The sequence below is a fragment of the Anolis sagrei genome, chromosome 6, assembly GCF_037176765.1.
Source record: "Anolis sagrei isolate rAnoSag1 chromosome 6, rAnoSag1.mat, whole genome shotgun sequence".
In the NCBI taxonomy this organism is placed as follows: Eukaryota; Metazoa; Chordata; class Lepidosauria; order Squamata; family Dactyloidae; genus Anolis; species Anolis sagrei.
In genome coordinates this window covers 13,216,793-13,241,366 of record NC_090026.1, presented here as the reverse complement: position 1 = coordinate 13,241,366, position 24,574 = coordinate 13,216,793, and the positions used below count along the sequence as shown (strand labels likewise).

The 24,574-nt window shown below is 40.3% G+C and overlaps 2 protein-coding genes across 2 annotated transcripts; one reads left to right on the top strand and one right to left on the bottom strand.

Annotated features, from left to right (window-relative positions):
• Nucleotides 1-4,456: 4,456 nt before the first annotated feature.
• Nucleotides 4,457-5,395, bottom strand: LOC132779253 (olfactory receptor 4Q3-like). Its single transcript, XM_060782944.2, has one exon. The coding sequence runs from the start codon at nucleotides 5,393-5,395 to the stop codon at nucleotides 4,457-4,459; it is 939 nt and encodes a 312-aa protein (XP_060638927.2).
• A 3,953-nt stretch (nucleotides 5,396-9,348) lies between these two features.
• On the top strand, nucleotides 9,349-19,770 carry LOC132779252 (olfactory receptor 4M1-like). The gene is made up of 2 exons (XM_060782942.2): nucleotides 9,349-9,359; nucleotides 18,840-19,770. Exons 1-2 carry the CDS (start codon nucleotides 9,349-9,351, stop codon nucleotides 19,768-19,770), a joined length of 942 nt encoding a protein of 313 aa, XP_060638925.2.
• Nucleotides 19,771-24,574: the final 4,804 nt, after the last annotated feature.

Here is a 24,574-nt window from a genome sequence, read left to right as displayed (position 1 = left end):
CAGGTGTTTTGGACTTCAACTCCCACAATTCCAAATAGCCGGTAGGCTGTTAGGAATTGTGGGAGTTGAAGTCCAAAACACCTGGAGGGCCAAAGTTTGCCCATACCTGATGAATAGCAACAACAAGGTGCAGCATCTTGAAGCAGGCTGTTAGGAATTGTGGGAGTTGAAGTCCAAAACACCTGGAGGGCCAAAGTTTGCCCATGCCTGCTATTCATGCTAAAATTTGATTCGAAGGGTAGATTGTCTACTTAACTGGTATAAACATCACCATTATGTCAGATGGTCAACCCTACATTAGATGAGGTTTACTGTTTATGAATGATTCCACACAATATTTCTGAAACAAATTAAAGAGATTTTAATAGAGATATACAAAAGGCTGAGGAAAATAAAATGCTCAGTAATTCAATGAATCCAGCTGAAGCCAAATCATGGAATCTAGCCAAAGGTATATTAGTCAATCAAATTCAAAGCAAATCAAAAATTTAAAAAGTTAAACAACAGTATCTAGTTTTCAGACAAAATGCTTGATGTTATAAATTCCACATAAATTTAACAGAAGGGCTGTGAAATGTTTCTGATTCACTGGGATGTGTGAAAAGTACAGGGCATGAACATGAATGTATGTCCAGTGTCCTTGTAAATCATCCCAACTAGAGTCTGCACCATAGCCTGAGATTTCTCATCTGGCATGAAAATCTGATGATATTTCCATTTTGTGCATGCTTGAATGATATTTTAATTAATATTAAAACATGTGCAGAGTACTAACTCAAAAAAGTATGCATTTCAATCACATATTCTACACAAACATGAACAAAACACAACCAATGGGCATGTCAACTAACAAACTGGATACCAAGAGACCACAAATGGCCTTTAGGCAGACCTCATATTCAAGGGGATGAACCAATGGTTAGGCTATCAGGCCAGAAATGGAAAAGAAAAGCACAAGATTGTATAGTTTGTCAAATGGTAGTTTTGCATGAAGCCCAAAGGAGTGGATTGACAACAAATTAGATAGGATAGGCTTGTACCTGGAACATCAATGGACAAAGTCAGCATTCTGGAAGAAACTTGCAAATGTAATGTACTGAAAAGTAATCAGACCAATTCAATGACATTATAATTGCACATGCAAACCAGTCAAGGAGCCCATTGGAAACCACACGAGGCTGTCAGGTGTCTATACTTACTTGTCAGGGGTCAATTTTTCTGTCAAGAGTCAATTATTATTATTATTATTATTATTATTATTATTATTAAACTTTATTTGTACCCCGCTAGCATCTGCCGCAGGACTTGATGCGGCTTACAAAGGCCAAGGCCTCAACACAACAACAGCAAAACAATAACAGTACAATTTAAAGCAAAATAAAACATAAGCAATAAAACAATACATCAATTACGCAGTAAAACCAGGGCCGGGCCAGTGATGGGTACAAGTTAAAAAGTGCTAGGTGTGGCAGGTGGTATTTGGATTTCAGGGCAAGTGCAATATGCAGAGAGTCTTAACTCTAATAAAGTGCTTCTGGGATGTAGTGCTGGAGATTATCCTATTCCAGAAAGGCACATCGGAATAGCCAGGTCTTCAGATTCTTCCTGAAGACTGCCAACGTGGGTGCTAGTCTAATGTCTTTGGGGAGGGTGTTCCAGAGTCGGGGGGCAACCACAGAGAAGGCCCTGTCCCTCGTCCCCACCAAACGCGCTTGTGACGCAGGTGGGATCGTAAGCAGGGTTCATACACGGAGATGCGGTCACGCAGGTAGGCAAGTCCCAAACTGTTCAGGGCTTTGTAGGTAAGCACCTGCACCTTGAATTGGGCTCGGTAAGTAAACAGCAGCCAGTGGAGCTCCTTAAACAGAAGGGTTGACCTCTCTCTGTAAGGAGCGCCAGTGAACATCCTGGCCGCCGCCTATAGAACCAGTTGGAATTTCCGAGCCTCTTTCAAGGGCAGCCCCATGTAGAGCGCATTACAGTAATCCAATCTAGAGGTGACCAAGGCATGGACCACCCCAGCCAAATCAACCTTTGTGAGGTACGGTCGCAGCTGGTGCATGAGTCTTAGTTGTGCAAAAGCCCTCCCGGACACCGCCGACGCCTGAGCCTCAAACGTAAGAGATGAATCCAGGAGAACTCCCAACCTGCGGACCTGTGACTTCAGGGGGAGTGTAACCCCGTCCAACACAGGTTGCCAACCTATACCCCGATCTGGTTTACGATTGACCAGGAGAACCTGTCATCAACTGCTGCAATACATATTGCACTATCTAGATGTGAATAAGATCCAAACTCCAAATTCACTTTCATGAAGTTCACGTGTAACATCACCTCTATACTTCATGGTGTTGCTCTCCAGATGTTGATGGAACATAATCCCAGAAGCTCTAGCTTAGTGATTCCCAATCTTTAAGAGACCGCAGACTACTGGAGCAAGAATTGGATACATCATGGACCATCAAAATCAGTCTACCCCTCTCCCTATCAACCAATTTTTAATTAACTAGAATTTATTAATTTATTAATCACCATACTAATATGTACAGATACATTTTTATTTTGTGATATAAAGACAAAACACCATAATGAGACATTGAAAAAATAAAGACAAAGCACCATAATGAGACATTGAAAAATGAATTTTTGATCTTGTATTTCTTCCACTAGACAGCCTCCTCCCCTCTTCCTTTCTCCTGAACTTAAGTACTCAGGTTTTAAGAGCCAGACTGGGAGAATGGGCTCCAAGAGCTTCTCTTCTGCAAACCCAGCCAAAGGGAGAAAGCACCAACATGCTTCCCTTCCTTTCCTTTCCCTTCCCTCCTCACAAGTAGCCAGTAACGGAGCTTCGCTCAGTTCCTGCCTTTACTGACCTACAGCCTGGAGAACTCACATCAGCCTAGTGATTCTGGCCACGAAAGCCTTCGACAATACAGTTATGAACATAGCAATCAGGAACATGGAACGGTTAGGAATCAATAAATCTGTTGTATATGCTTAACAAAGTAGTTATTGCTGAATATTAGCCAATTGTTTCCCATGGAAAACTGAGTAAATATTGTAAAACTTCGTAAGGTAAGAATACAACTCTCAAGAACTGTGCAGGGAAAATGACAAGGAAAATATTGCAGAGAATATTCATCCTTGCATGTGAGGCCAAAGGATGTGAAGATAATCCTACTTGATGTTTCCACAACACCTCGAAAGAGACCTGGAATTGCACTTGGAATCAATGTGCCCTCTTTGGATAGGACTTACAGCTAGTACATGATTGGGATCTCTAACACTGTTGTCCATTATTTTGTCTACCAACTAAGTAGAAGCAAAAAGGTGGATCCATAATTTTAGCACAGCTGGTAAATCAGCAGCAACTATAAGATCTATCAATCGAAAGTTGCAAGTTCAAAGCCCTGGGTCGGCATGAGTGGCCGACTGTCAGCCCTGCTCACTGTTTACCTAAACACTTCAAAAACAGCTTTAGCTTCAATTAGAGAAATTAGGTACTGCTAAAGGAGGGGTGTGTGTGTTTTACTACACAATAAAGAAAAAGAAGATCAGAAAATGCTGGGATGAGGAAGTGATGACGACTCTTCGTCATGGATGCTGGAGCGACAGCACCCCTTGTGGACTCGAGCCCAACCATCCATGGCATTGAAACAACACCTCCTTCTGTGCTGTCTGTCTGTTTACTGTCTATACAAAAAAGCATTGAATGTTTGCCATGTATGTGTACTTGTGATCCTCCCTGGGTCCCCTTTGGAGTGAGAAGGGTGGAATACAAATAAAGTGGTGTTGTTGTTGTTGTTGTTGTTGTTGTTGTTGTTGTTACTATTATTATTATTTGAAACACAACAAGATGAGTCCAGAGCAGACACTCTGCTGGCTGTTGTATTGGATCACACATCGGACACTTCTCAAGTGTCTAGGAATGTGTGATGTATCGGCGAATAATGCGTGCAGATCTCAGTAAGGTGGTCTTTTGAAACTGACAGATGGTAATCTTGTCAGTGTTGTGTTTAAGTGCAGGCCAAGGTCTTTAGGCACTGCAACCAGTGTACCGATCACCACTGGGACCACCTTGAATGGATTGTGCCAGAGTCTTTGCAGTTCGATCTTTAAATCCTCATATGTGTCAGCTTTTCCAGTTTTTTCTCTTCAATCCTGCTGTCACCTGGGATTGCAACATCGACAATCCATACTTTGTTTTTAATTATGATGATGATGATGATGATTATTATTATTATTACTGTAAGTACTGTAAATTAAATTTAAGAACCTTGAACCTGCTTCATTGCTAAAAACACAGCAAAGATCTTAAATATTTCTTAAATATACACTCTTATACCACCAAGCATAGTCAAAATGCATACCACTGACAGCTCAAGAAATAAACCTTTGTATTAAATCAGTTTGGAACAATCTTTATGATGAACATGTTTTTTTAATCCCCAAATAGCTATTCTTTTTGCATTACCAAAAGCCGCTTACATTTATGTTTCAGCTTCCTCATGGCTTCTTTTATTTCTTTGTTCCTCAGCGTGTAGATGAAGGGATTGAGAGCCGGTGTAACAAGCATGTAAAATGTGGAAATCACTTTGTTCTTCTGGGAGTTGGAGAAAGGTTTCAGATACACAATAACGCAGGGCACATAGAAGAGGCTGACCACTATCAAGTGGGACCCGCAAGTGGACAAAGCCTTCCCTCCACCTTTCCCAAAACGATTACACACAGTGGTCAGGATTGTGGAATAGGACACCAGCAAGGTCAAAAAGCATGGTAGAGTTATCAAGCCACTGTTCACTATGGTGATGACCTCAAAAGCATAGATATCCATGCAAGCAAGCTTAATCACCTGTGGAAGTTCACAGTAGAAGTTATCTAGGATGTTGGGTCCACAAAAGGGCAAGTAGGCAACCACTGCTGCATGGATGATGGAGTGAAGGAAGCCTCCTGTCCAACAGACTACAAGCATTTTTAAGCAATACTGCCGGTCCATGATGGCCCCGTATCTCAGCGGGTGACAGATGGCCACATAACGATCGTAGGCCATAACGGAGAGGATAAGCATCTCAGTTCCTCCAAAAAGGTGGAGGTAGAAAAGCTGCCCCATGCAACCTGCATAGGAGATGGAATGGCCACACTTCAACAGGTCGGCTGCAAATTTGGGGGCTGCTACTGAAGCAAAGGTCATGTCGGTAAGGCTCAGGTTGGCGAGGAAGAAATACATGGGAGAGTTTCGGAGGTGAGGGTCAGACAGAACAGTTGCCAAAATCAAGCAGTTGCCCAGAAGAGTGATGGCATAGCAAGCCAAGACTAGAGTAGAGAGGTAGGTCTGAACAGGGCAAGGGAAGCGGAAGCCCAGCAAAATAAACTCCGAAACCGTGGTTCCATTCATGGTGACAACTGACGCTAAGGGAAGAAATGAAGTTAACAGTTATATTAAGATAAGCAATATGTGATGCAAAAATTACATGAGAGGAAATGCAGATATTGGCATGCCATTAAGCAGGAATGCTATAATCCAGTTAGAATCATAGAATCTTAGAGCTGGAAGAGACCGTATGGGCCATCCAGTCCAACCCCTTGCCAAGAAGCAGTAAAATCACACTGAAAGCACCCCTGACAGATGGCCATCCAGCCTCTGTTCAAAGAAGGAGCCTTCACCACACTCTGAAGCAGAGAGTTCCACTGCTGAACAGCTTGCACAGTTAGGAAGTTCTTCCTCATGTTCAGGTGGAATTTCCTTTCCTGTAGTTTGAAGCCAATCAAGGTCGCCCAATTTTTATCTTCTGCCCATTAAGCATCTTCCTTTCTGTGTTGTATTCCAACCATCATGTTGCCACTAATACCATTTATATAGTAAGCACAACTCTGAATGACCAATTATTTATTTACTTACCTACTTACTTGTTTACTGTATTTGTATACCACCCTTCTCAGCACTCAGACAACTCAAAGCAGTTTACAATGGCAATGATTCGATGCCCCAAAACACCATAAAACATTTAAAAACAATAACACATAATATGAAACCATAACAAGAATATTAAAACATAGATCATTTTAATAAAAAAAACACTGTCCAATTGTCATTGTCATTATGCTGCAATGATGGAAGTATTACCCTTGGAACAAGTAGATTCAGATCAGACCACTTGGGCCCCTTCTATACAGCTGTATAAAATCAACATTATCTACTTTGGACTGGATTATATGGCAGGGTAGACGAAGATAATCCAATTCAAATCAGATATTGTGGATTTTCTGCTTTGATAACCTGGAATATCTGGCAGCGTAGAAGGGGACGCAGTTGCAACCTTACATCAGCCTATTTTCAGAAATCACATACAACAGACATGTATATTGCATGTGCAATAGAAACAACAGCAGCAGCAGCAACACATACAATATCTGCCTGTGATATTCTTGTTGGACCACTGAGTTTCCCCCTCAAATGGTTGACAAAATCCTATAGAGCAGGAATGGACAAACTTTGGCCCTCCAGGTGTTTTGGACTTCAACTCCCATAATTCCTAACAGCCTCGGGCCCTTTCCTTTCCCCCCTCAGCTGCTTAAGCGGCTGAGGGGGGAAAGGAAGGGGCCCGAGGCTGTTAGGAATTATGGGAGTTGAAGTCCAAAACACCTGGAGGGTCAAAGTTTGTCCATACCTGCTATAGAGTCATAACAATGGGAAAAGAAATCACCATAACCACCTGCTGTTGCACTCAAACTTCAAGCTAATACTAGAGGCAATGCATTACCATACTGATTAGAAGTCATTTGTGGCTCTGTTTTCCATGGATTTATCCAATTTACATTTATGCCCATCTAAACCATAACTACCTCTTGTCGTAGTGAATTCCACACCTTAACTTTGCTTTGTGTGAAGAAGAAATATGTCAGCTTAAACTCCTACAAATCAAAGGAAGACCAAATAATATTCTCAGGACTTCCTTCTTTCCAGACAGGCATAGGACACAGAAATCATCAATAACCATTGACATCACCAACTACCAGAGCTGCTGTCATAACAACTGAAAGATGACTCAAGCATATCTTAAATATTGATTGAGTTATATAAACCTACCTACTATCGTTCAGAAGTAACCTACTTGGATGGGCAGCTACACATCCAATGAAATATGATGAGGTAGACAGAAAAAGGTTGTAGTTAAATGTTCCTTTGTGAAAAATGGAAAATAGTGAGGCTACTTGTTAGGAAAGGGTTCATCCTAACAACTATGACCAATGGGAATATGATGGAGAATGTGTCCATTCTTTCATATTTCTTTCCAGATTACGTAGAAGTAAATTGAAAAGAGCCTTCTGTATATAATACTCCTAGATCGTATGGTTTAAGATGGTGCCTTTTAAAGGTTAGGCTTTTTTCTTCTTCATAAGGTTGATAAAGGATAGAGAAAGCACTCTGGAGTGTACTGCTTGTTGTTTACTCTCAAAGGGGCAATTAACACCTAATGGGATTTTGAAGTCTATTTTATACAACATAGCCCTTCAGAGACGCACTGAAACATGCATTCCCTCCTTGGTTTAATGTAGTATGTTGTAACATTAAAGTTTGACAGTTTAGCAGCAGGTTATTTGGCTCATGAGGAGTCCCCAAGAGATGGGGTTAGGTCTGCTCCCACTTCTGAGCAACAAAAATGTTCATCTAGATCAGTGGTTTCCAACCTTGACCAGGGATCACTTGACGAGAGACCACTTTGACCAAGGATCACTCTCCAACATTAGTACCAAAAAAGTCACAATCTTTAGATTCGGTTTGGTTATTTGGGGTGCTGATTCAGAAAATTGCATAGGATAGACCACATACACTCTAGTTTCTGAAACAGAACATATGCCATCCAGTAATTGCCATCTGCTTTCCCACAGGAAACTATATTAACAAAAATGTTCATCTAGATCAATGGTTTCCAACCTTGACCAGGGATCACTTGATGAGAGACCACATTGACCGAGGACCACTCTCCAATATTAGTACCAAAAAGGTTACAAACTTTAGATTCAGTTTGGTTATTTGGGGTGCTGATTCAGAATAGGATTCAGAATTGCATTGGATAGATCACATAAGTTCTAGTTTCTGATACAGAACATATGCCATCCAGTAATTGCCATCTGCTTGCCCAAAGAAAACCATATTTAATAAGCCTTGGCAATGTAAGAGGATTTTGCAAAACCAGTCACTCTCGTTGCAACGGTGTAGTAATGGTGAGGCAGTGGACCATATTTTAGTTCTTGCAGACCACTGGTGATCTGTGGACCACATGTTGGGAACCACTGGTCTAGATCAATGACAGGTAATTCAGTTGCCTTTCAAATATGTTTCAACTCATATATTGTTAGGGTCATAGTTCAATATTGTTGACACCAGCTGACAATGGTTGTTCAAGTCACACAACCTTTCATACTTGGAAATGAAAAGGATCGGACCTCGGATCTGGGCAGACCCCTCCACTGAGCTAAAGCCCTTCCCCTCAGCCCTTCTGAGCTAAAGCCCTTCTTTAAAAATAACATAGTTGCTTTACTCACAAACTTCATCTATTCAGCATACAGTAGTATTAGTAATTTTATTGATTAGCCCTTAGGCCGTATCACAATATCAAACAAAACAACAAGGCTTGATAAGACTTGTTTGCACTCTATGCAGTAAGTTAAAATAAGACACTTATAACAATACAGTCAATTATAAGACAATGATGCTGGGGAAAGTGGAAGGTAAAAGGAAGAGGGGCCGACCAAGGGCAAGATGGATGGATGGCATCCTTGAAGTGACTGGACTGACCTTGAAGGAGCTGGGGGTGGTGACAGCCGACAGGGAGCTCTGGCGTGGGCTGGTCCATGAGGTCACAAAGAGTCGGAGACGACTGAACGAATGAACAACAAACAATACAGTAAATAAATATGATATGGCAAAACTGATGAAACTGAGTATATACATCATATTCAGCATACAGGTACTTTGCATATGAATCCAATTACAAATAGGATTTGAAGTAGTTTCTCTACTACTTCATCATTTCTTATAATCAACAATCCAAAGTTCAAAGCAGATCTCTGTTCTGGGAGTCTAGTAGTCTATCTAGTCTGAAAGTCCAATGGAGTCTGTAACCACACAGTACCTATAAAGTCTAAGCATACAGTTTGTTAAAGTCTAAAGTTTTGGCAAGTGTGCGATTGCAAATGCAATTTATTTCTGGTAAGTGCTCAATCCAGCAATGAGAGAAGTTTTGGTGGGTTCAGTTTGGTTTCTTTTATTTGAAGACCTGTAGTACTGACTTCCTGCATTGAAGTCTAAACTGCTTACAGAAGTCTAAACTGCACTGTTCTAAAATGGAGTCTGAGTCCTGAACAAGCCCAGTTCTGATCACATGGTCTGTAACCTCTCCCACAACATGGAACCAAGGGTAAAAAACCCCCTGCAAATCAATATATACATATACAATAGTGTAAACAATCTGAATTACCATATTTACATAACAAATAACTAGTGGAGGCTTGAAGAAGGTTGCTATTTCCAACAAAGTTAGCCCAGAGTAATCAATGTTTTCTAGTTTCCACTAAAAGTTATTTTGTGACAGCATTTAAATGCATTTAAGGGACACTTTTTAAGGGATTTAAACATTTAAAAATATTTATTAATTCTAACATAAGCATTCTAAATCACAAAGTAATAATCATTCAGTAAAAAGGCAGAAATAAGAAACAAAAAGTAAATTATAGGTGTGTGTAACTAAAACAACAGCAGGAAGGGGTTTGGTGCAAAACCCCTGAAAAAGTGGAAGGAAAACACAAATAAAAAAACCCTATATTTTAAAAATCTGAAATAACAGCTTTGTAGGAATCGGTAGGTCCTCCAAGATGATCTTCCAATATTCAATAAATAAACCCACTAATGTGGAAAGCCAATTGCAAGTGAAAACTAAAATGTTTGTTGAAGGCTTTCATAGCCGGAATCACCGGGTTGCTGTGAGTTTTCTGAGCTACAGGTCATGTTACAGAAGCATTCTCTCCTGACATTTCATCCACATTTGCCTGTCATAAATGTGGGCGAAACATCAGGAGAGAATGCTTTTGGAACATGGCCATACAGCCTGGAAAACTCACATCAACTTCCTGCTCGTTAGTATTTTCTTACTTTATGTTCCTTCAATTATCTATTGTATTGTCATTGCTTCTTGATTTTTTTTTCATTCAGTAGTTTTTTTAATAAAAGAAAAATGTATCTTAAGATCACTGGTGCATCAAAGTTTTCCTGTTGTTTTCTAGTTCATGTCTCTGTCCCCGGTTTTGATTCAGCACCTTGGACAGCTCCTTCTGATGAAAGCCTGGGGGAGATTTACAACTCCATTAATCTGAGAGCCACTCATCATATCAGTTTAGGATTCAACAGAGAATAGCATCAGACTTTTAAATCTCAGAGAGTCTAAAAATGCCCTTTCAAAGTAATTTTTAACAGTAACTACTAGAAAACATTACTCACAGCGCCCGGTGGGATGACTTTGCTCCCACTCACTCCATTAGTTTTGACATATCATTTAATTATACCCTTCGGACTAACAAAGGCAGCTTGTTGCATTTTCCTGTCCTCAGGAGTGATGCCATGGCCAGTTTGTTTACCACATATCAGTGATAACTTGATAGAACTGGTGGTATTTTCATATAAAATAACTTTATAACTTCATGGGTTGTGTGAAGCTTATGGGATTTCTAGTTACCCACCAGTATCCAAGAAAGTAGTAAAATCTGGGAAATTGTTGACTTAAATACTTGTAAAAACAATTTATCCACATTACTTGTATTTGTATTTGTGGATCATCGGAGGTGGAGGATATCACACATGTACTGTTCAACTGTGAGCTGTATAAGAAAGAGAGAGACCATTGCCTTGGACCATACATTATTCACAAAACACACTGGGATCCACATATTAAAACTTCATTTTTGTTGGCCGGCCAGAACCCTAGGACAACACACAAAACAGCCCTTTTTCTATTCAAAGCAACACAGCTGAGAATTGCACATTTAGAATCAATTGGGGTAAGCTGTGGAGGTGACGTAGATATTTGACCTGAACGGGATCTCGCTAACAGTTTGTTTATTTTAACTTCTTTTATACCGAGGGTTGTATGTTGTATGTATGACTATGTGTTAAATGTGTTTGTGTGTTAAATGTTTTGATACGGCCAATAGGCCAATCAATAAAACGTATCTATCACATTACTTGTTTGAAAAATATTTTTGCCGGTGCTTGCTGCAATCTTTCTTGATTCATTTTATCTAGTGGAACTGACTGGGAGTTGGGAACATGCGGAACGGGTGGGTGGAGTACACACGCACGTTTAGGGGCTTGGGAGAGTCACTCTTTTGGCTTCCTTTTCCCCTCCCCTTCAGAAAATACTTCTAAAAGATAATAATTATTATTCATAATAGTAATCCCAGCAAACAAAAAGAAAAGTCTCATTCTCAGAAAACTACTACCACCTAGTTACCTCTCCTCTGGAGTAGAAAAAGCTTTAAGGAAGCAGAAAAGTGTGAGGGGGAAAAGGCAGGCACCACTCCAGGCAGGGCCTGCAGTGCATATCAAGAGAAAAGAGATCGCTTTTTAAAAGAAGCCCAGGAGAGGATAACTCCAGGTCATCACTCTTCCTTCACTGGGAAGTGTGAAGCCTGTGTAAAATGCCTTGGAATGCTGTCTGCAGGATGAGAGCACACATCTGTCTCCTCTAGAGTAGAAAGAGCTTTAATGGAGCATTATAATAATGTTCACAGCGACAACCCTGACAGAGGGGAACACAAACCCACCACTGGACACCACTGAAATAATGATCAATGCTAAACTGGGCAGGGGGGACAAGCAATCACACCCACTGCCCTTCAGCTTACAGGGTTATTGTTCAGCTGGACATTTCTTTGAGTAAAGATAGTTAACCATAACAAGGGGGAAAGACTCTCTTATCCCACCTTAGTACTATATCTTTTAAGTGACCAACTGTGATGTAGTTGTAGACCGATGTATTTGTTAAATCACTGCCACCACCTCAGTTAAATAGGTCTGAGGAAAACCATGTGTGTGAAGGTGAAAAGAGGAAAAGTTGTATTCAAGCTCTTTGTTCTTCTTTGACCACTGTTATTTTTACTGACTGGACTGAAAGAAATCTTCTTTAAGTTAGCTGAGATGTAAAGGTTGCGATAGACTGAGGCAGACACCAGATTAAAGGTGAAATAAGTAACAGGTTTATTTTAGAACTTAATGAACAGAACAACTCTTAAAAAGAGTGGTACAATAATCTTGATGCAGTTCAGTTCCTGAAGCTTAGCTGGTTTTTAAACAGGCAGTCTTACTTAAAGGCTTCAATTTTTGTTTCACAGTGAGTTCCTTATCCTCACACTGATCACTAACTGACACAGTGTGTCTTTGAGCACAGTACGCAAACTGCCTCCCAGAGCAAATCAGGCTTCCCTTTCACTGTCCCTACTCTGACCAGTGAACCAGGATCCTATGCCTATCCCTTGCTCTAATTCTCAAGGCTCACACAAAAGTCTTCCCTCCCTGCCTAAGATATTCATAGTTCTCCCTTCCTAAAATATACGTCTTTGCTCCACGATGTCTAAACTCCAACTCTCAACTTGTCAAATAAGCCAGCCTTTCCCCCCTCTAAATCCTAACTCCACCCCTGACTGTCCTAACCAATCAGGAGTCGGCTGACTCCTGCCTCTGGCTCTCTTGCCTAATCCAGAACATGTCAGCTACTGACTTCCTAGGCTTCGGCCTTCCTGCCAAAAAGGTCAGTTTCACTACACATTAAACCCAGGTGTCCTCTATAGAGCAAGGGCAAAGGATCGCAGAAAGAGTGATATCTTAATTCTGATGCTTTTTGGTCTTAATCAAGGATATAAGGATGAACTATGCCATTGCCTGAAATGATGGGAAGGGGAGCCTGGGTAGCTTGCCCATCACCACCAATGGGCTAGATCTAGTTGCATTTTTCAGCTATGGTCTGAAAACGGCCATCTGACTGTGTGGCCATATTTGAGAGGTGCATGAAACCAGTTACGGGGGTCTACTGGTATCCAGCCAACAGAAATGGATTGAGGTTCAGCCGAAAGGCACAAGCCTATTACTTACTAAGTTGAAACTATCAAGGGGTTTTCTTGGTGTGACCTCTGTGGATGGAGTGTGACTTGCCCAAGGGTGTTTCCGTGGCTGAGTAGGGATTCATATCCTGACATCCCAACTTCCATGTCCAACATTGAAACCACTACACTGTGCTGGCTGTTGATATTCAGATTATAATGAGCAACATGTTGAACAAGTCATATAGTAAATTGGATAGACACATTGGAAATACACATCACTAGGCTCATCCTGGTTGCAGGCCTTCTGCCTTCTCTATCTCCCACTGTAATGTTCATTTCTCTTGGGAGGTTTTCCTTCGCATCATCCATTGGGGAAAAAACATAGTTTTACTTTTAATTATGCCTCTTGAAACATACCCAGCACTTGGTTGCTTCTGTTGCTCTCTTGGGAACTCACTTGATTCAGGAACTTCTAAACCCATTTAGCTACTGTAGATGAAACTATATGTTGCTGAGAAGATGTTGATCTGCCGGAGAGGACAACATCTGTGGTGTTGGAAAGACATGACTTCCCCTCCTGGTAGGTGTTAGGGTAGGTTTTGTAACTCTTTTGTAAAGCTGACGTGGCTTCAGTGGCTCATAAAAGGCAGAAATGAAAGAGGTGGCCTGTTTGCCATCTCTAGAAGTGCCTTCACCACAATACTGCCACCACCATCTTACTTTCCTAATAGTTCTTAATACTGTTGCAAGGCTTTAGGAAAATAATATACAATTGTATCTAAATCCTAGTTGGGTTTTTGTATGTTTGTTTCTTCTGCTCCTAGATTTATTTACATATGAATTCACTGCACTCAGTGAAGGAAGACAGGGAGGAACTAGAAGTTACATTTAGGATCAGAGGCTGGAACTATATAGCCAGACAATAAAGTCTGAACTGTGTTATATGGTCCATTCAAACTGCATTTATAGCAGTGTAGATCCATCTTGGGAGCAAGTCAGAATAGCATCTTTATCTAAATCAAGTATGAGCAAACCCCAAGCCTGGGGGCTGGATGCGGTCCTTTGAGCTCTTTTGTCAGGCCCTCCTGTCTCTCACCATCCTCTCCTATCCTTCCTTCCTTTTCTCTTTCCTTCCTTCTTCCCTCCCTCTTTCTCCCTCCCTCCATTCCCTTCCACACTTTCGTCCTTCCTTCCCTGCCTACCTCTTTCTCCTTTCATCCTTTCTTTCACCCTTTTTTCAAAAAAAATATTCTTTATTGAAATTTTCATACAGGAATATGGTTAATTCCCAAGAAAAAGGGGAAAGGGCAAAGTGAGAGAGAGAGAGGAAAAAGACAAAAGGTATAAAAAAAAGTGAAAAAAAGAAAAAAAAGGGAATTAAATACAAAAAGCAGGCAAAGAACAAAAATAAAACAAAGCAGTAATAAATACTAAAAAGAAAGAATTTTGACCCCCTGGTATCTTTGTGGGATCTTTCCAGTCCATTCAGTTTTGTGTGTGTTTCTTCCGAAATTCTTCTTTCCCTCTTTTTGTCGTACTTCAGTCTTTATTTGTCATTCTCAAATTACTATTTCTTTATTCTTATTTTTTAAGTATTCTGTAACTTCACTCCAGTCCGTTTCTTTCCTATTAATTTCCTTATTCTTCAGCAGTAAAAAGGTGAGTTTGTCTAAGTTCCTAATATCTAGCATTTTCGTTACCCATTCATTTTCTCCCGGAGTTTCTTCTTGTCTCCACATCTTAGCGTAGCACATTCTTGCGGCTGTTAATGTCAGGAACAGGATTTTGTCTTTATCTTTATCTAGATTTCTTTCATACATCCCCAATAAGAATATTTCCGGTTTCAAGGGTAACTGTATTTTTAACATTTTTTGAGTTTCCTTATGTATCTTTCTCCAGAACTCTCTTGCTTTTTCACACGTCCACCCTAAGTGGAAGAAAGATCCTTCTTTACTTCTGCATTTCCAACACGCGGTGCTTGAGTTGTTATAGATTTTTCCCAGTTTTTTGGGGGTCAAGTACCATCTTTGAGATATTTTGACCCAATTTTCTCTAAGTTCTATTGCATACGTAAACTTTAATCTCTTCTTCCAAATTTCCTTCCATTCGTCTCTTCTAATATTTCTGTGTATGTTTTCATTCCATCTCCTCATGTAGTTTTTCTCTTCCTCCTTTTCCAGATACCAATCTAATAGTTTTTTGTAAATCTTGGTAATTAGCTTCTTGTCCGTTTCCATTATTCTGTCCCAGAATTCGTTACCTTGTGCAAAACCTAATTTTTTATCTAATTTAAATTTCGCTTTAATCTGCCAGTAGTGAAACCATGTTATGTTTTTATCCATTAATATTAACTCCTGTTGTTCTTTCATTTCTTTCTCCCCTTATTTATCTTTTAAAATTTCTTTATATACGGGCCAGTCAGTCCATCCTAGGCATCTCCTTTGAGTCGCCTCGAGCGGTGAAACCCAGAGAGGTGTTTTGCTATACATTTTTAATTTATATTTGTCCCAGACTTTTAGAATTGCACATCTTGTAAAGTGGTTCCCAAAGTTTTTTTCTTTTTCTTTCCCCTTATACCAAATATATTGGTGCCACCCTGCCCTAAGATCTATCCCCTCCAGAGTTAGTAATTTCTTTTTCTTTAACATGGTCCAGTCTCTGGCCCATGTTAGGGCACATGCTTCGAAGTATGTTTTTAAATCTGGGGTTGCCAATCCACCTTTTTCTTTTTGTTCTATTAGATTTTAATAATGTATTCTTGGTTTCTTATTGTTCCAAATGTATTTTGTGATATCTCTATTCCAGCTTTTTATCAATTCCATGTTCCTAATTATAGGTAGATTTTGAAATAAAAATATCATTTTTGGTAGGATTTTCATTTTAATAGATGCGATCCTTCCTAGTAATGACAAATTTGTTTTTCTCCAATTGTCTAAATCTTTTTTTAATTTCTTTCTATTTGTTTATATAATTATTTTGTAAAAGTTGTAGGTTTTTTGCAGTTATCTGGATCCCTAAGTATTTTATTTTTGGGACAATTTGGATCTTCCATTTATTATATATTTCCTCTTTTTCCCTTTCTCCTATATTTTTAATTATTGCTTTTGTTTTTTCCAAATTTATCCTAAAGCCTGCTACTTCTTAATAATTTTTTATTTCTTCCAGCCAAATTCCTGTCTTTTCCTTCGGATTCTCTATAATACAAATTATGTCGTCTGCGAAGGCTTTGTATTTATAATCCAATCCTTGTATTCTGGCTCCCTCTATACTCCTTTCTTCTCTAATCCTTTTAAGAAGCACTTCTAGTGATAAGACAAATATTAGGGGTGATAAGGGGCATCCCTGTCTAGTTCCCTTTTAAATTTGAATCGTTTCTGTTTCACATCCGTTAATTATAATTTTTGCCTCCTGTTTTTCGTAAATTGCATCCACCGAATTTTGAAAGTAATAACCCATGTCAATCTCCCTCATCAAAAATTTGAAAAAATCCCAATTAACATTATCAAATGCCTTCTCGGCATCCAAAGCCATGAACATTACTTTCTTTTGATGATAAATTTCATAATATTCGATTAGATCTATTACTGTCCTTACATTATCTTTCTGTTGTCTTTTAGGTAGAAAGCCTGCTTGGTCTTCATCTATATATGTTTCAAGAATTTTTTTTAACCTTTCCGCCAGAATACTGCTGAAAATTTTATAATCCACATTGAATAACGAAATCGGTCGATAGTTTTTTACATCTTCTGGGTCCGAATTTTCCTTATGAATTACTGATATGTTGGCCTGTCTCCAGGAGTTTGGTATTTCTTTATTTATTCTTACATTATTCATTATTTTCTTCAAGTATGGTGTTAGTTCTTGTTGAACATTTTTATAGTATCCTGTTGATAGCCCATCCGGGCCCGGTGCCTTATTTGGTTTTAAGTTTTTTATTGCTGATTTTATTTCTAGTTCCGATATCTCCTTATTTAGGATTTCTCTTTGTTTGTCCGAGATCTTTTCTATTTTTTGCTTTCCTAGATATTGATATATCTTCTCCCTATCAATCTTCTCATCCTGGTATAATTTCTTATAGAAACTCAGAAATTGGTTCCTGATTTCTTTTTCCCCAGTGTATATTGTATTGTTCTCTTTTATCTTTGTAATATGGGATTTCTCTCTTTTTTTTCTTAATTTGTTCGCCAACCACCTTCCTGATTTATTTGCATTCATAAAGTAATTTTGCCTTATATATTTTAATTGTTTTTCTTTTTCATCTAATTCTAGAAGTTCTAGTTGTTTGTATAGATTCTCTAATTTATTTTTTATCTCTTTATTTTTTGGGCTTTTTTTGAGTTTAGCTTCCTCTTTCTCTAGTTCTCTCATGATTTTGTCCGTCTTTTTCCTTTTTTGCTTATTTCTATATATTTTTTGTTGTATAAAATGACCCTGTACTACTGCTTTGCTTGCTCCCCACAAATTTATAATATTTGTCTCCCTATTATCATTCAGTTCGAAATATTCTTTTAGTTTATTTCTGGTTCTTTCAATGTCCTCCTCCCTTTTTATCAGGTTTTCATCTACCCTCCATCTTCTTGATTTTTCCCCTACTTCTTTATCTAAACCAGGTATGAGCAAACCCAAGCCTGGGGGCTGGATGCGGTCCTTTGAGCTCTTTTGTCAGGCCCTCCTGTCTCTCACCATCTTCTCCTATCCTTCCTTCCTTTTCTCTTTCCTTCCTTCTTCCCTCCCTCTTTCTCCCTCCCTCCATTCCCTTCCACACTTTCGTCCTTCCTTCCCTGCCTACCTCTTTCTCCTTTCATCCTTTCTTTCACCCTTTTACCCTTCCTTCCTTTCCTCTTTCATCTCCCTCTCCCTCTTTCTCCTTCTTTCCTTCCTTCTTTCCTTCCTTCCTTGCCTCCCTCCCTCCCTTCTTCCTTCCTTCCTCCTTCCTTCCTTCCTTCCTTCCTTCTCTCCCTCCCTTTTGTCTTTTCTTCTCTTTTTCCTTCCTCCTTCCCTTCCTTCCATCCTTTACTTTTGTCTTTCCTTCCTTCTCTTTTCCCTTCCTCCTCCCCTTCCTTCTATCCTTCCCTTTTGCCTTCCCTTCCTTCCCTCTTTCCTACTTCCTTCCCTTCCTCTCTTTGGTCCTTCCTTACTTCCTTCTCTCTTTCCCTCTTTCCATCACTGGGCAACCAGTCCTCCTAGAAGGGAGTACTAGCATGTGGCCCCAAGTTAGAACGTTTGCCCAGGCCTGATCTAACTAAACATAGGGCTAAATCCTCTTGGTAGTCCTATCTACAATAGGCTCATTGAATTAATAATATTTCATGTGATTTGGGCAATAGTGTCCAAAAACATTATGACTGAAGATTGCTTGGATGTAAAGAATTAGAAAGCAAATTCAGGTTGAAGGTTTACTCTCTTGTTTTGTTTTGTTTTGCATTACTTCCCTCCACTGTCCCCCCCCCCCCCCCCCGGTACTATTTATTTGTTCTTTTGCTTGTCTGGAATATATGAAGAATTGGAGGAACAAATGGATACATCAACTTAGTCCAATTTGTGTTCATTCCTGACTCCAATATAAATCAAGTGACAATGGTGACTTTCCTTTCCCCTTCCTGTACTATTTCTTCTTTCTTTCTCCTTTCCTCCTTTTCATATTTAGGTCGAACTCCCTTAAATCTCATACAAAAGATGGATAGTGTCACCGGAGCTGCTGAAGTTACATCAGTAGACTCACCACCAAACAGCACTGGACTGAGGAACAGCACTGGAGTGACCGAGTTTATCTTGACAGGATTGTCCCACGGACATGGAATCCAGATTTTCCTCTTTGTCCTCTTCCTCACTTTCTACCTGATTGTCCTTCCAAGCAACATTTTGATCATCATCGCCATCCGGGGCGATCCCCACCTCAGCTCACCCATGTATTTCTTACTGGCCAACTTGGCTTTCTTGGACATCTGGTATTCCTCCATCACTGCTCCAAAGATGCTGGTTGACTTCTTTGCAGAGCGCAAGGTCATTTCATTTGGGGGTTGCATCACACAGCTCTTCTTTCTCCATTTTGTGGGGGCCTCTGAAATGTTCCTGCTCACCATCATGGCCTATGATCGCTACGTTGCGATATGCCGGCCCCTACACTACACCAACTTGATGAGCCGGCGCCTTTGCATTGTACTGGTGATAGCAGCTTGGGCCGGGGGCTTTGTCCACTCCCTCATTCAGGTCGTGCTGATTCTCCGCCTCCCTTTCTGCGGACCCAATGAACTGGACAACTACTTCTGTGATATCACCCAAGTGTTGAGGATCGCCTGTGCCGACACCTTTGTCGAGGAGATGGTGATGATCTTCAGCAGTGGCCTCATCTCTGTGGTCTGCTTCATAGCCCTCTTGGTCTCGTATGCCTTTTTGGTCACCATGTTGAAGAAGAATGCCAGTGACTCAGCAAGCAAAGCACTCTCCACTTGCTATTCCCACATCACCATTGTCGTTTTCATGTTTGGTCCTGCTATCTACATCTATGCCCGACCTTTTGACGAATATGCCCCTGATAAGGTGGTCTCGGTCTTCCACACCATCATCTTTCCCCTCCTGAATCCCATCATTTACACCCTCAGGAACAAGGAGATCACAACAGCCATGAAGAGAGTCGTTACCCAACACCTCATTTGCAAGAAATGTTGCAGATGACTTCTTTTAACATCATCATCATCATCATCATCATCATCATCATCATCATTCCTTACTTATTGCCTTGAACCCCATAATGTTACTACCTCCACATTTTCTACCACGTAGTTGTTGAGATGCAATCACAGAAAAATGCATTATATGAGTGTACACTGACCATATAATACAGGATCAAGCTGCATTATATAGAAGTTGGAAGGGTTATGTAGTCGAGCTTCCAACTATGCAGGAAAACACAACTACAGTGCTCCTGAAAGATGCTCATTCAATCTCTTTTTTAAAATGTTGAAGTTGCCTATGGTTTTGAGCTTGGAAATGCCTTTTCAACATGATCAACACTATGGTTCAGGTCTTGTGAACTGACTAGGGCAGGGGTCCTCAAACTAAGGCCCATGGTCCGGATACAGCCCTCCAAGGTTATTTACTCAGCACTTGCTTACGGTCAACCTAAGTTTAAAACTACTTGAAAGCACACAACAACAACAACAACAACAACAACAACAATCCTATCTCATCATCCAAAACAGGCCCACACTTCCCATTGAAATACTAATAAGTTGATATTTGTTAAAATTGTTCTTCATTTTAATTATTGTATTGTCGAAGGCTTTCATGGCTGGAATCACTAGGTTCTTGTGGGTTTTTTCGGGCTATAGGGCCATGTTCTAGAGGCATTTCTCCTGACGTTTCGCCTGCATCTATGGCAAGCATCCTCAGAGGTAGTGAGGTCTGTTGGAATTAGGACAATGGGTTTATATATCTGTGGAATGGCTGGGGTGGGGCAAGGAGCTCTTCCCTGCTGGAGCTAGGTGTGAATGTTTCAACTGACCACCTTCATTAGCATTTGAAGGCCTGGCTGAGCCTGGGAAAATCCTCTGTTGAGAGGTGTTAAGATGTGCCTGGTTGTTTCCTCTCTGCTGTTTTGCTGTTGTAATTTTAGAGTTGTTTTAAGAGTTTTTTTTAGAGTTTTTTCCACAGATATATAAACCCATTGTCCTAATACCAACAGACCTCACTACCTCTGAGGATGCTTGCCATAGATGCAGGCAAAACGTCAGGAGAAATGCCTCTAGAACATGGCCCTATAGCCTGAAAAAACCCACAAGAACCTAATTATTGTATTGTTTTTAGGTGTTTTGCACTACAAATAAGATATGTGCAGTGTGTATAGGAATTAATTCATGTTTTTTTTCAAATTATAATCCGGCCCTCCAACGGTTTGAGGAACTGTGACCTGGCCCCCCTGGACTAGAGTATGGGATATGCATTTCAGTTTTTACTATGTGATATGTATTTAAAGTTTTAAATTGGGGTGTTGTGTGGTTTGAGAGCTGTATGGCTGTGTTCTAGCAACATTTTCTCCTGACGTTTTGCCTGCATCTCTGACTGGCATCTTCAGAAGATGCCAGGTTTACATTGGCTTAAATTGTTTCTGAGTTAATATCTTTACAAGTTTTGTTTTGGTTCATCAGCCGAGAAACCTTCAGTCATGAGAAGAGGCAAACATAAAGGATGAGAGTCTCACATTAAAACTGATCATATAACCTTTCTATGTGTTCAACTGGAGCCCCCGGTGGCACAATGGGTTAAACCTTTGTGCCAGCAGGACTGCTGACTGAAATGTCGGCGGTTAGAATCCAGGGAGTAGGGTGAGCTTCCGTCTGTCAGCTCCAGCTTCTCATGTGAGGACATGAGGGTGTCCCTTGGGCAATCCTTGCAGACGGCCTATTCTCTTACACCAAAAATGACTTGCAGTTTTTAAAGTTGCTTCTGACATGAAAAAATATGTGTTTTACTGTGCTTTTTCCCCAAATTGAGCCCTGGCTGCTAGACATGGTGACTGGGGATATTAGGGACTATAATCCTACAATACCTTGGAACCCAAAAGTGGTAAATGGTTCCCATCGTTTCCACGAAGAACTAAAATATTTTTTCAAAAATTTTGAGCTATTTTCAATGCTATACATCTGACAAATACAAAATTCCTCATCACACCAAACTGCATGCAAATAAGTAAATAATCAGATGACATATCTTCTTCTACAGATGCAGGTAAAATGTCAGGAGAAAATGCTGCTAGCACACATCCATACAGTCCGGACACCACACAGTGCTCCAGATTACATATCTTTAGATCAATCGGAACCTCCCCTCACTATTGTGATATAGCTGAGTCTCCTTGTGGAGATAAAAAGCAGGGTATAAATAATAAAAATAAACATAATAAACATAACAACAACAACAACAAATCTTTCCATACCTAGAGATCATACTATTTCCACCCTAGCTATGCAGTTTCCCCCAGTGTTTCCAAAAGGAAATAAAAGTTTCTAGAGGTCATAAAGATCATGATGTCTCTTCTGTTTTGCATTAAATAGCAAGTGCTGGATTTTTCTCCTCTGTTTAGAAACCTCTAAATGTTGTTGTGATGCTAAGGATCAAAGCTTGTGTGTACATGCTCGTGCCAAATGAAAAGCATAGGTGTGTTGTAGCAACACACGACCAATGCATGCATTTTTGTTTATCTTTTATTACAGTATGTCTCTTCCTGGAAAAATAATTCCTGTCCATAAGCTTACATGCAGGCTATTTTGTATTAGTATTAGTATTAGCAAGCATTAAGGTATCTGTAACTATTATATGCTTCAGTTGTCGTTGATGCTGAGTTTTAGAGCACTGTCCACACAAGGAGTGGGTCACTGCAGAAAGTTGGAAACAACTAAAGTTATGTCCTTGGGTCCTTCTGTGGCTACACAAATGATCAAAAATGATCAAGAAATGGAAAGAAAACATAACTGGATCTTCACTTCTAGTATTATAGGTAAAGGTGAAGGTTTTCCCCAGACATTAAGTCCAGTCGTGTCCGACTCTGGGGATTGGGACTCATCTCCATTTCTAAACCGAAGAGCCAGCATTTTCCATAGACACCTCCAAGGTCATGTGGCACCTCCAAGGACATGTGGCTGGTGTGACTGCATGGAGTGCCATTACCTTCCCATCGGAGCGGTAACTATTGATCTACTCACATCTGCATGTTTTCGAACTGTTAGGTTGGCAGAAGCTAGGGCTAATAGCAGGAGCTCATGCTGCCCAAACATATTAATAGTGGAGCTTATTTATAAGGTAAATTGTTTAAGGATTCCAAGATAAACAATTTGGAGAATGGCGAAGAAAATCAAAATTCAAGCTATTTGGAGGGGTCAATGGACACAAACCCAGCCTTGAGCATTGCCTGATCTTACATAAAAACTAAAAAGATGTCACTACTGTTAGGGAAAACTACCCTAATATAAAGCATAGCATCCAAAAACATACAGGATACAAAAGTTGAGCATCTGCTCACTAGCGAGCAGAGCATGAAGTGCCGTGTGACGTGGCTGTAAAGAATTCAGAGCTTAGGAGGCAAACATGCAGAGTCCAATCTTAAAAAATCACAAAAGGTTTATTTACAGTAATTAAAAGAACTGCATTTCTTAATAGTAAAGACTTGGGTCTGAGCTACGCTAACACCCATCTCTACTAAGGTTTCAAGAGAGGGAAAAACTCAATCACTACATCTCTCCTGACACACAAGCAGAGAGAGATCTCAAAGCGCACAGCACATACGCCCCATACTAAAAGTGTAAGAATACAGAAATCAGATTCAGAAAACTTGCAGTAAAAAAGTATCCATTTTAAACAACCAATCAGAATGAGAGCAGAAACAAATACATATATTCCAACTGTCATTCAGGAGATGGGGGGACGGGACGGGGGACTCTTAGTCTATACTAAACTAACTGCTCCTCATTGAGTGTGGGGTTGAATCCCAACAACCACAACTGTACCTTTGCAAAAACAACCCCCTCTGAACAAAACTTACCAAGAAAACCCATGAGAATTTCACTTGAAGGCAGACAAAAACAGCTTCTTATAGAGACAATCACTGGGTCATCCTGAACTGTCAACATCCATTTGACAAGCTTTAGTGCCTTAGAACTGTACACCCTGATCACTCTAGAAATCTGACAGCATAATAATAAGGTACAGTATATGAGGGGAACTTCTTTGAATCAGTCTCATAAAATTAAGACTCAAATAGTCTTCATTTTTACTGCAGGCTGCCATGTATTATTCAGTCTGCATCAGTAAACCATCTGAAAGGGCTCAGGACATACACAAGTTGTCATCAGACTCAGCATTAAGTTACAGACCTAAGTTATTCTGGTTCTTTTTTATTCCAGTACAGGTGGAAAAATCAGAGATTGAGGCCTTCAGATTGACACAGATCAAGCACCCATCCAGTTCACTAACTAGAAGAAGTATGGAGTACATCACTTAAGTTCCCAATAGTTAGCAATGAACATGTATGTCAGGACAGTACTGTTTATTAATTGTCAGTTTGTTATATTCTTGGGATAATTCATACTGGATTGCTGTGAGTTTTCCAGGCTGTCTGGCCATGTTCCAGAAACATTCTAGACTGACATTTTGCCCACGTTGACCAGGGACCACTTGACCAGGAAGCACATGACCAGGAAGCACATGAGCAGGGACCACTTTGACCAGGGACCACTTGACCAGGGACCACTTTGACCAGGGACTGCTTTGACCAGGGATCGCTTTGACTAGGGACCACTTGACCAGAGACTGCTTGACCAGGGACCACTTTTACCAGGGACCACTTTGACCAGGGACCACTTGTCCAGGGACCAGTTTTACCAGGGTCACTGGACCAGGGACCACTTGACCAGGGACCACTTTTACCAGGGGTCACTTTTACCAGGGACCACTTTTACCAGGGACCACTTTTACCAGGGACCAC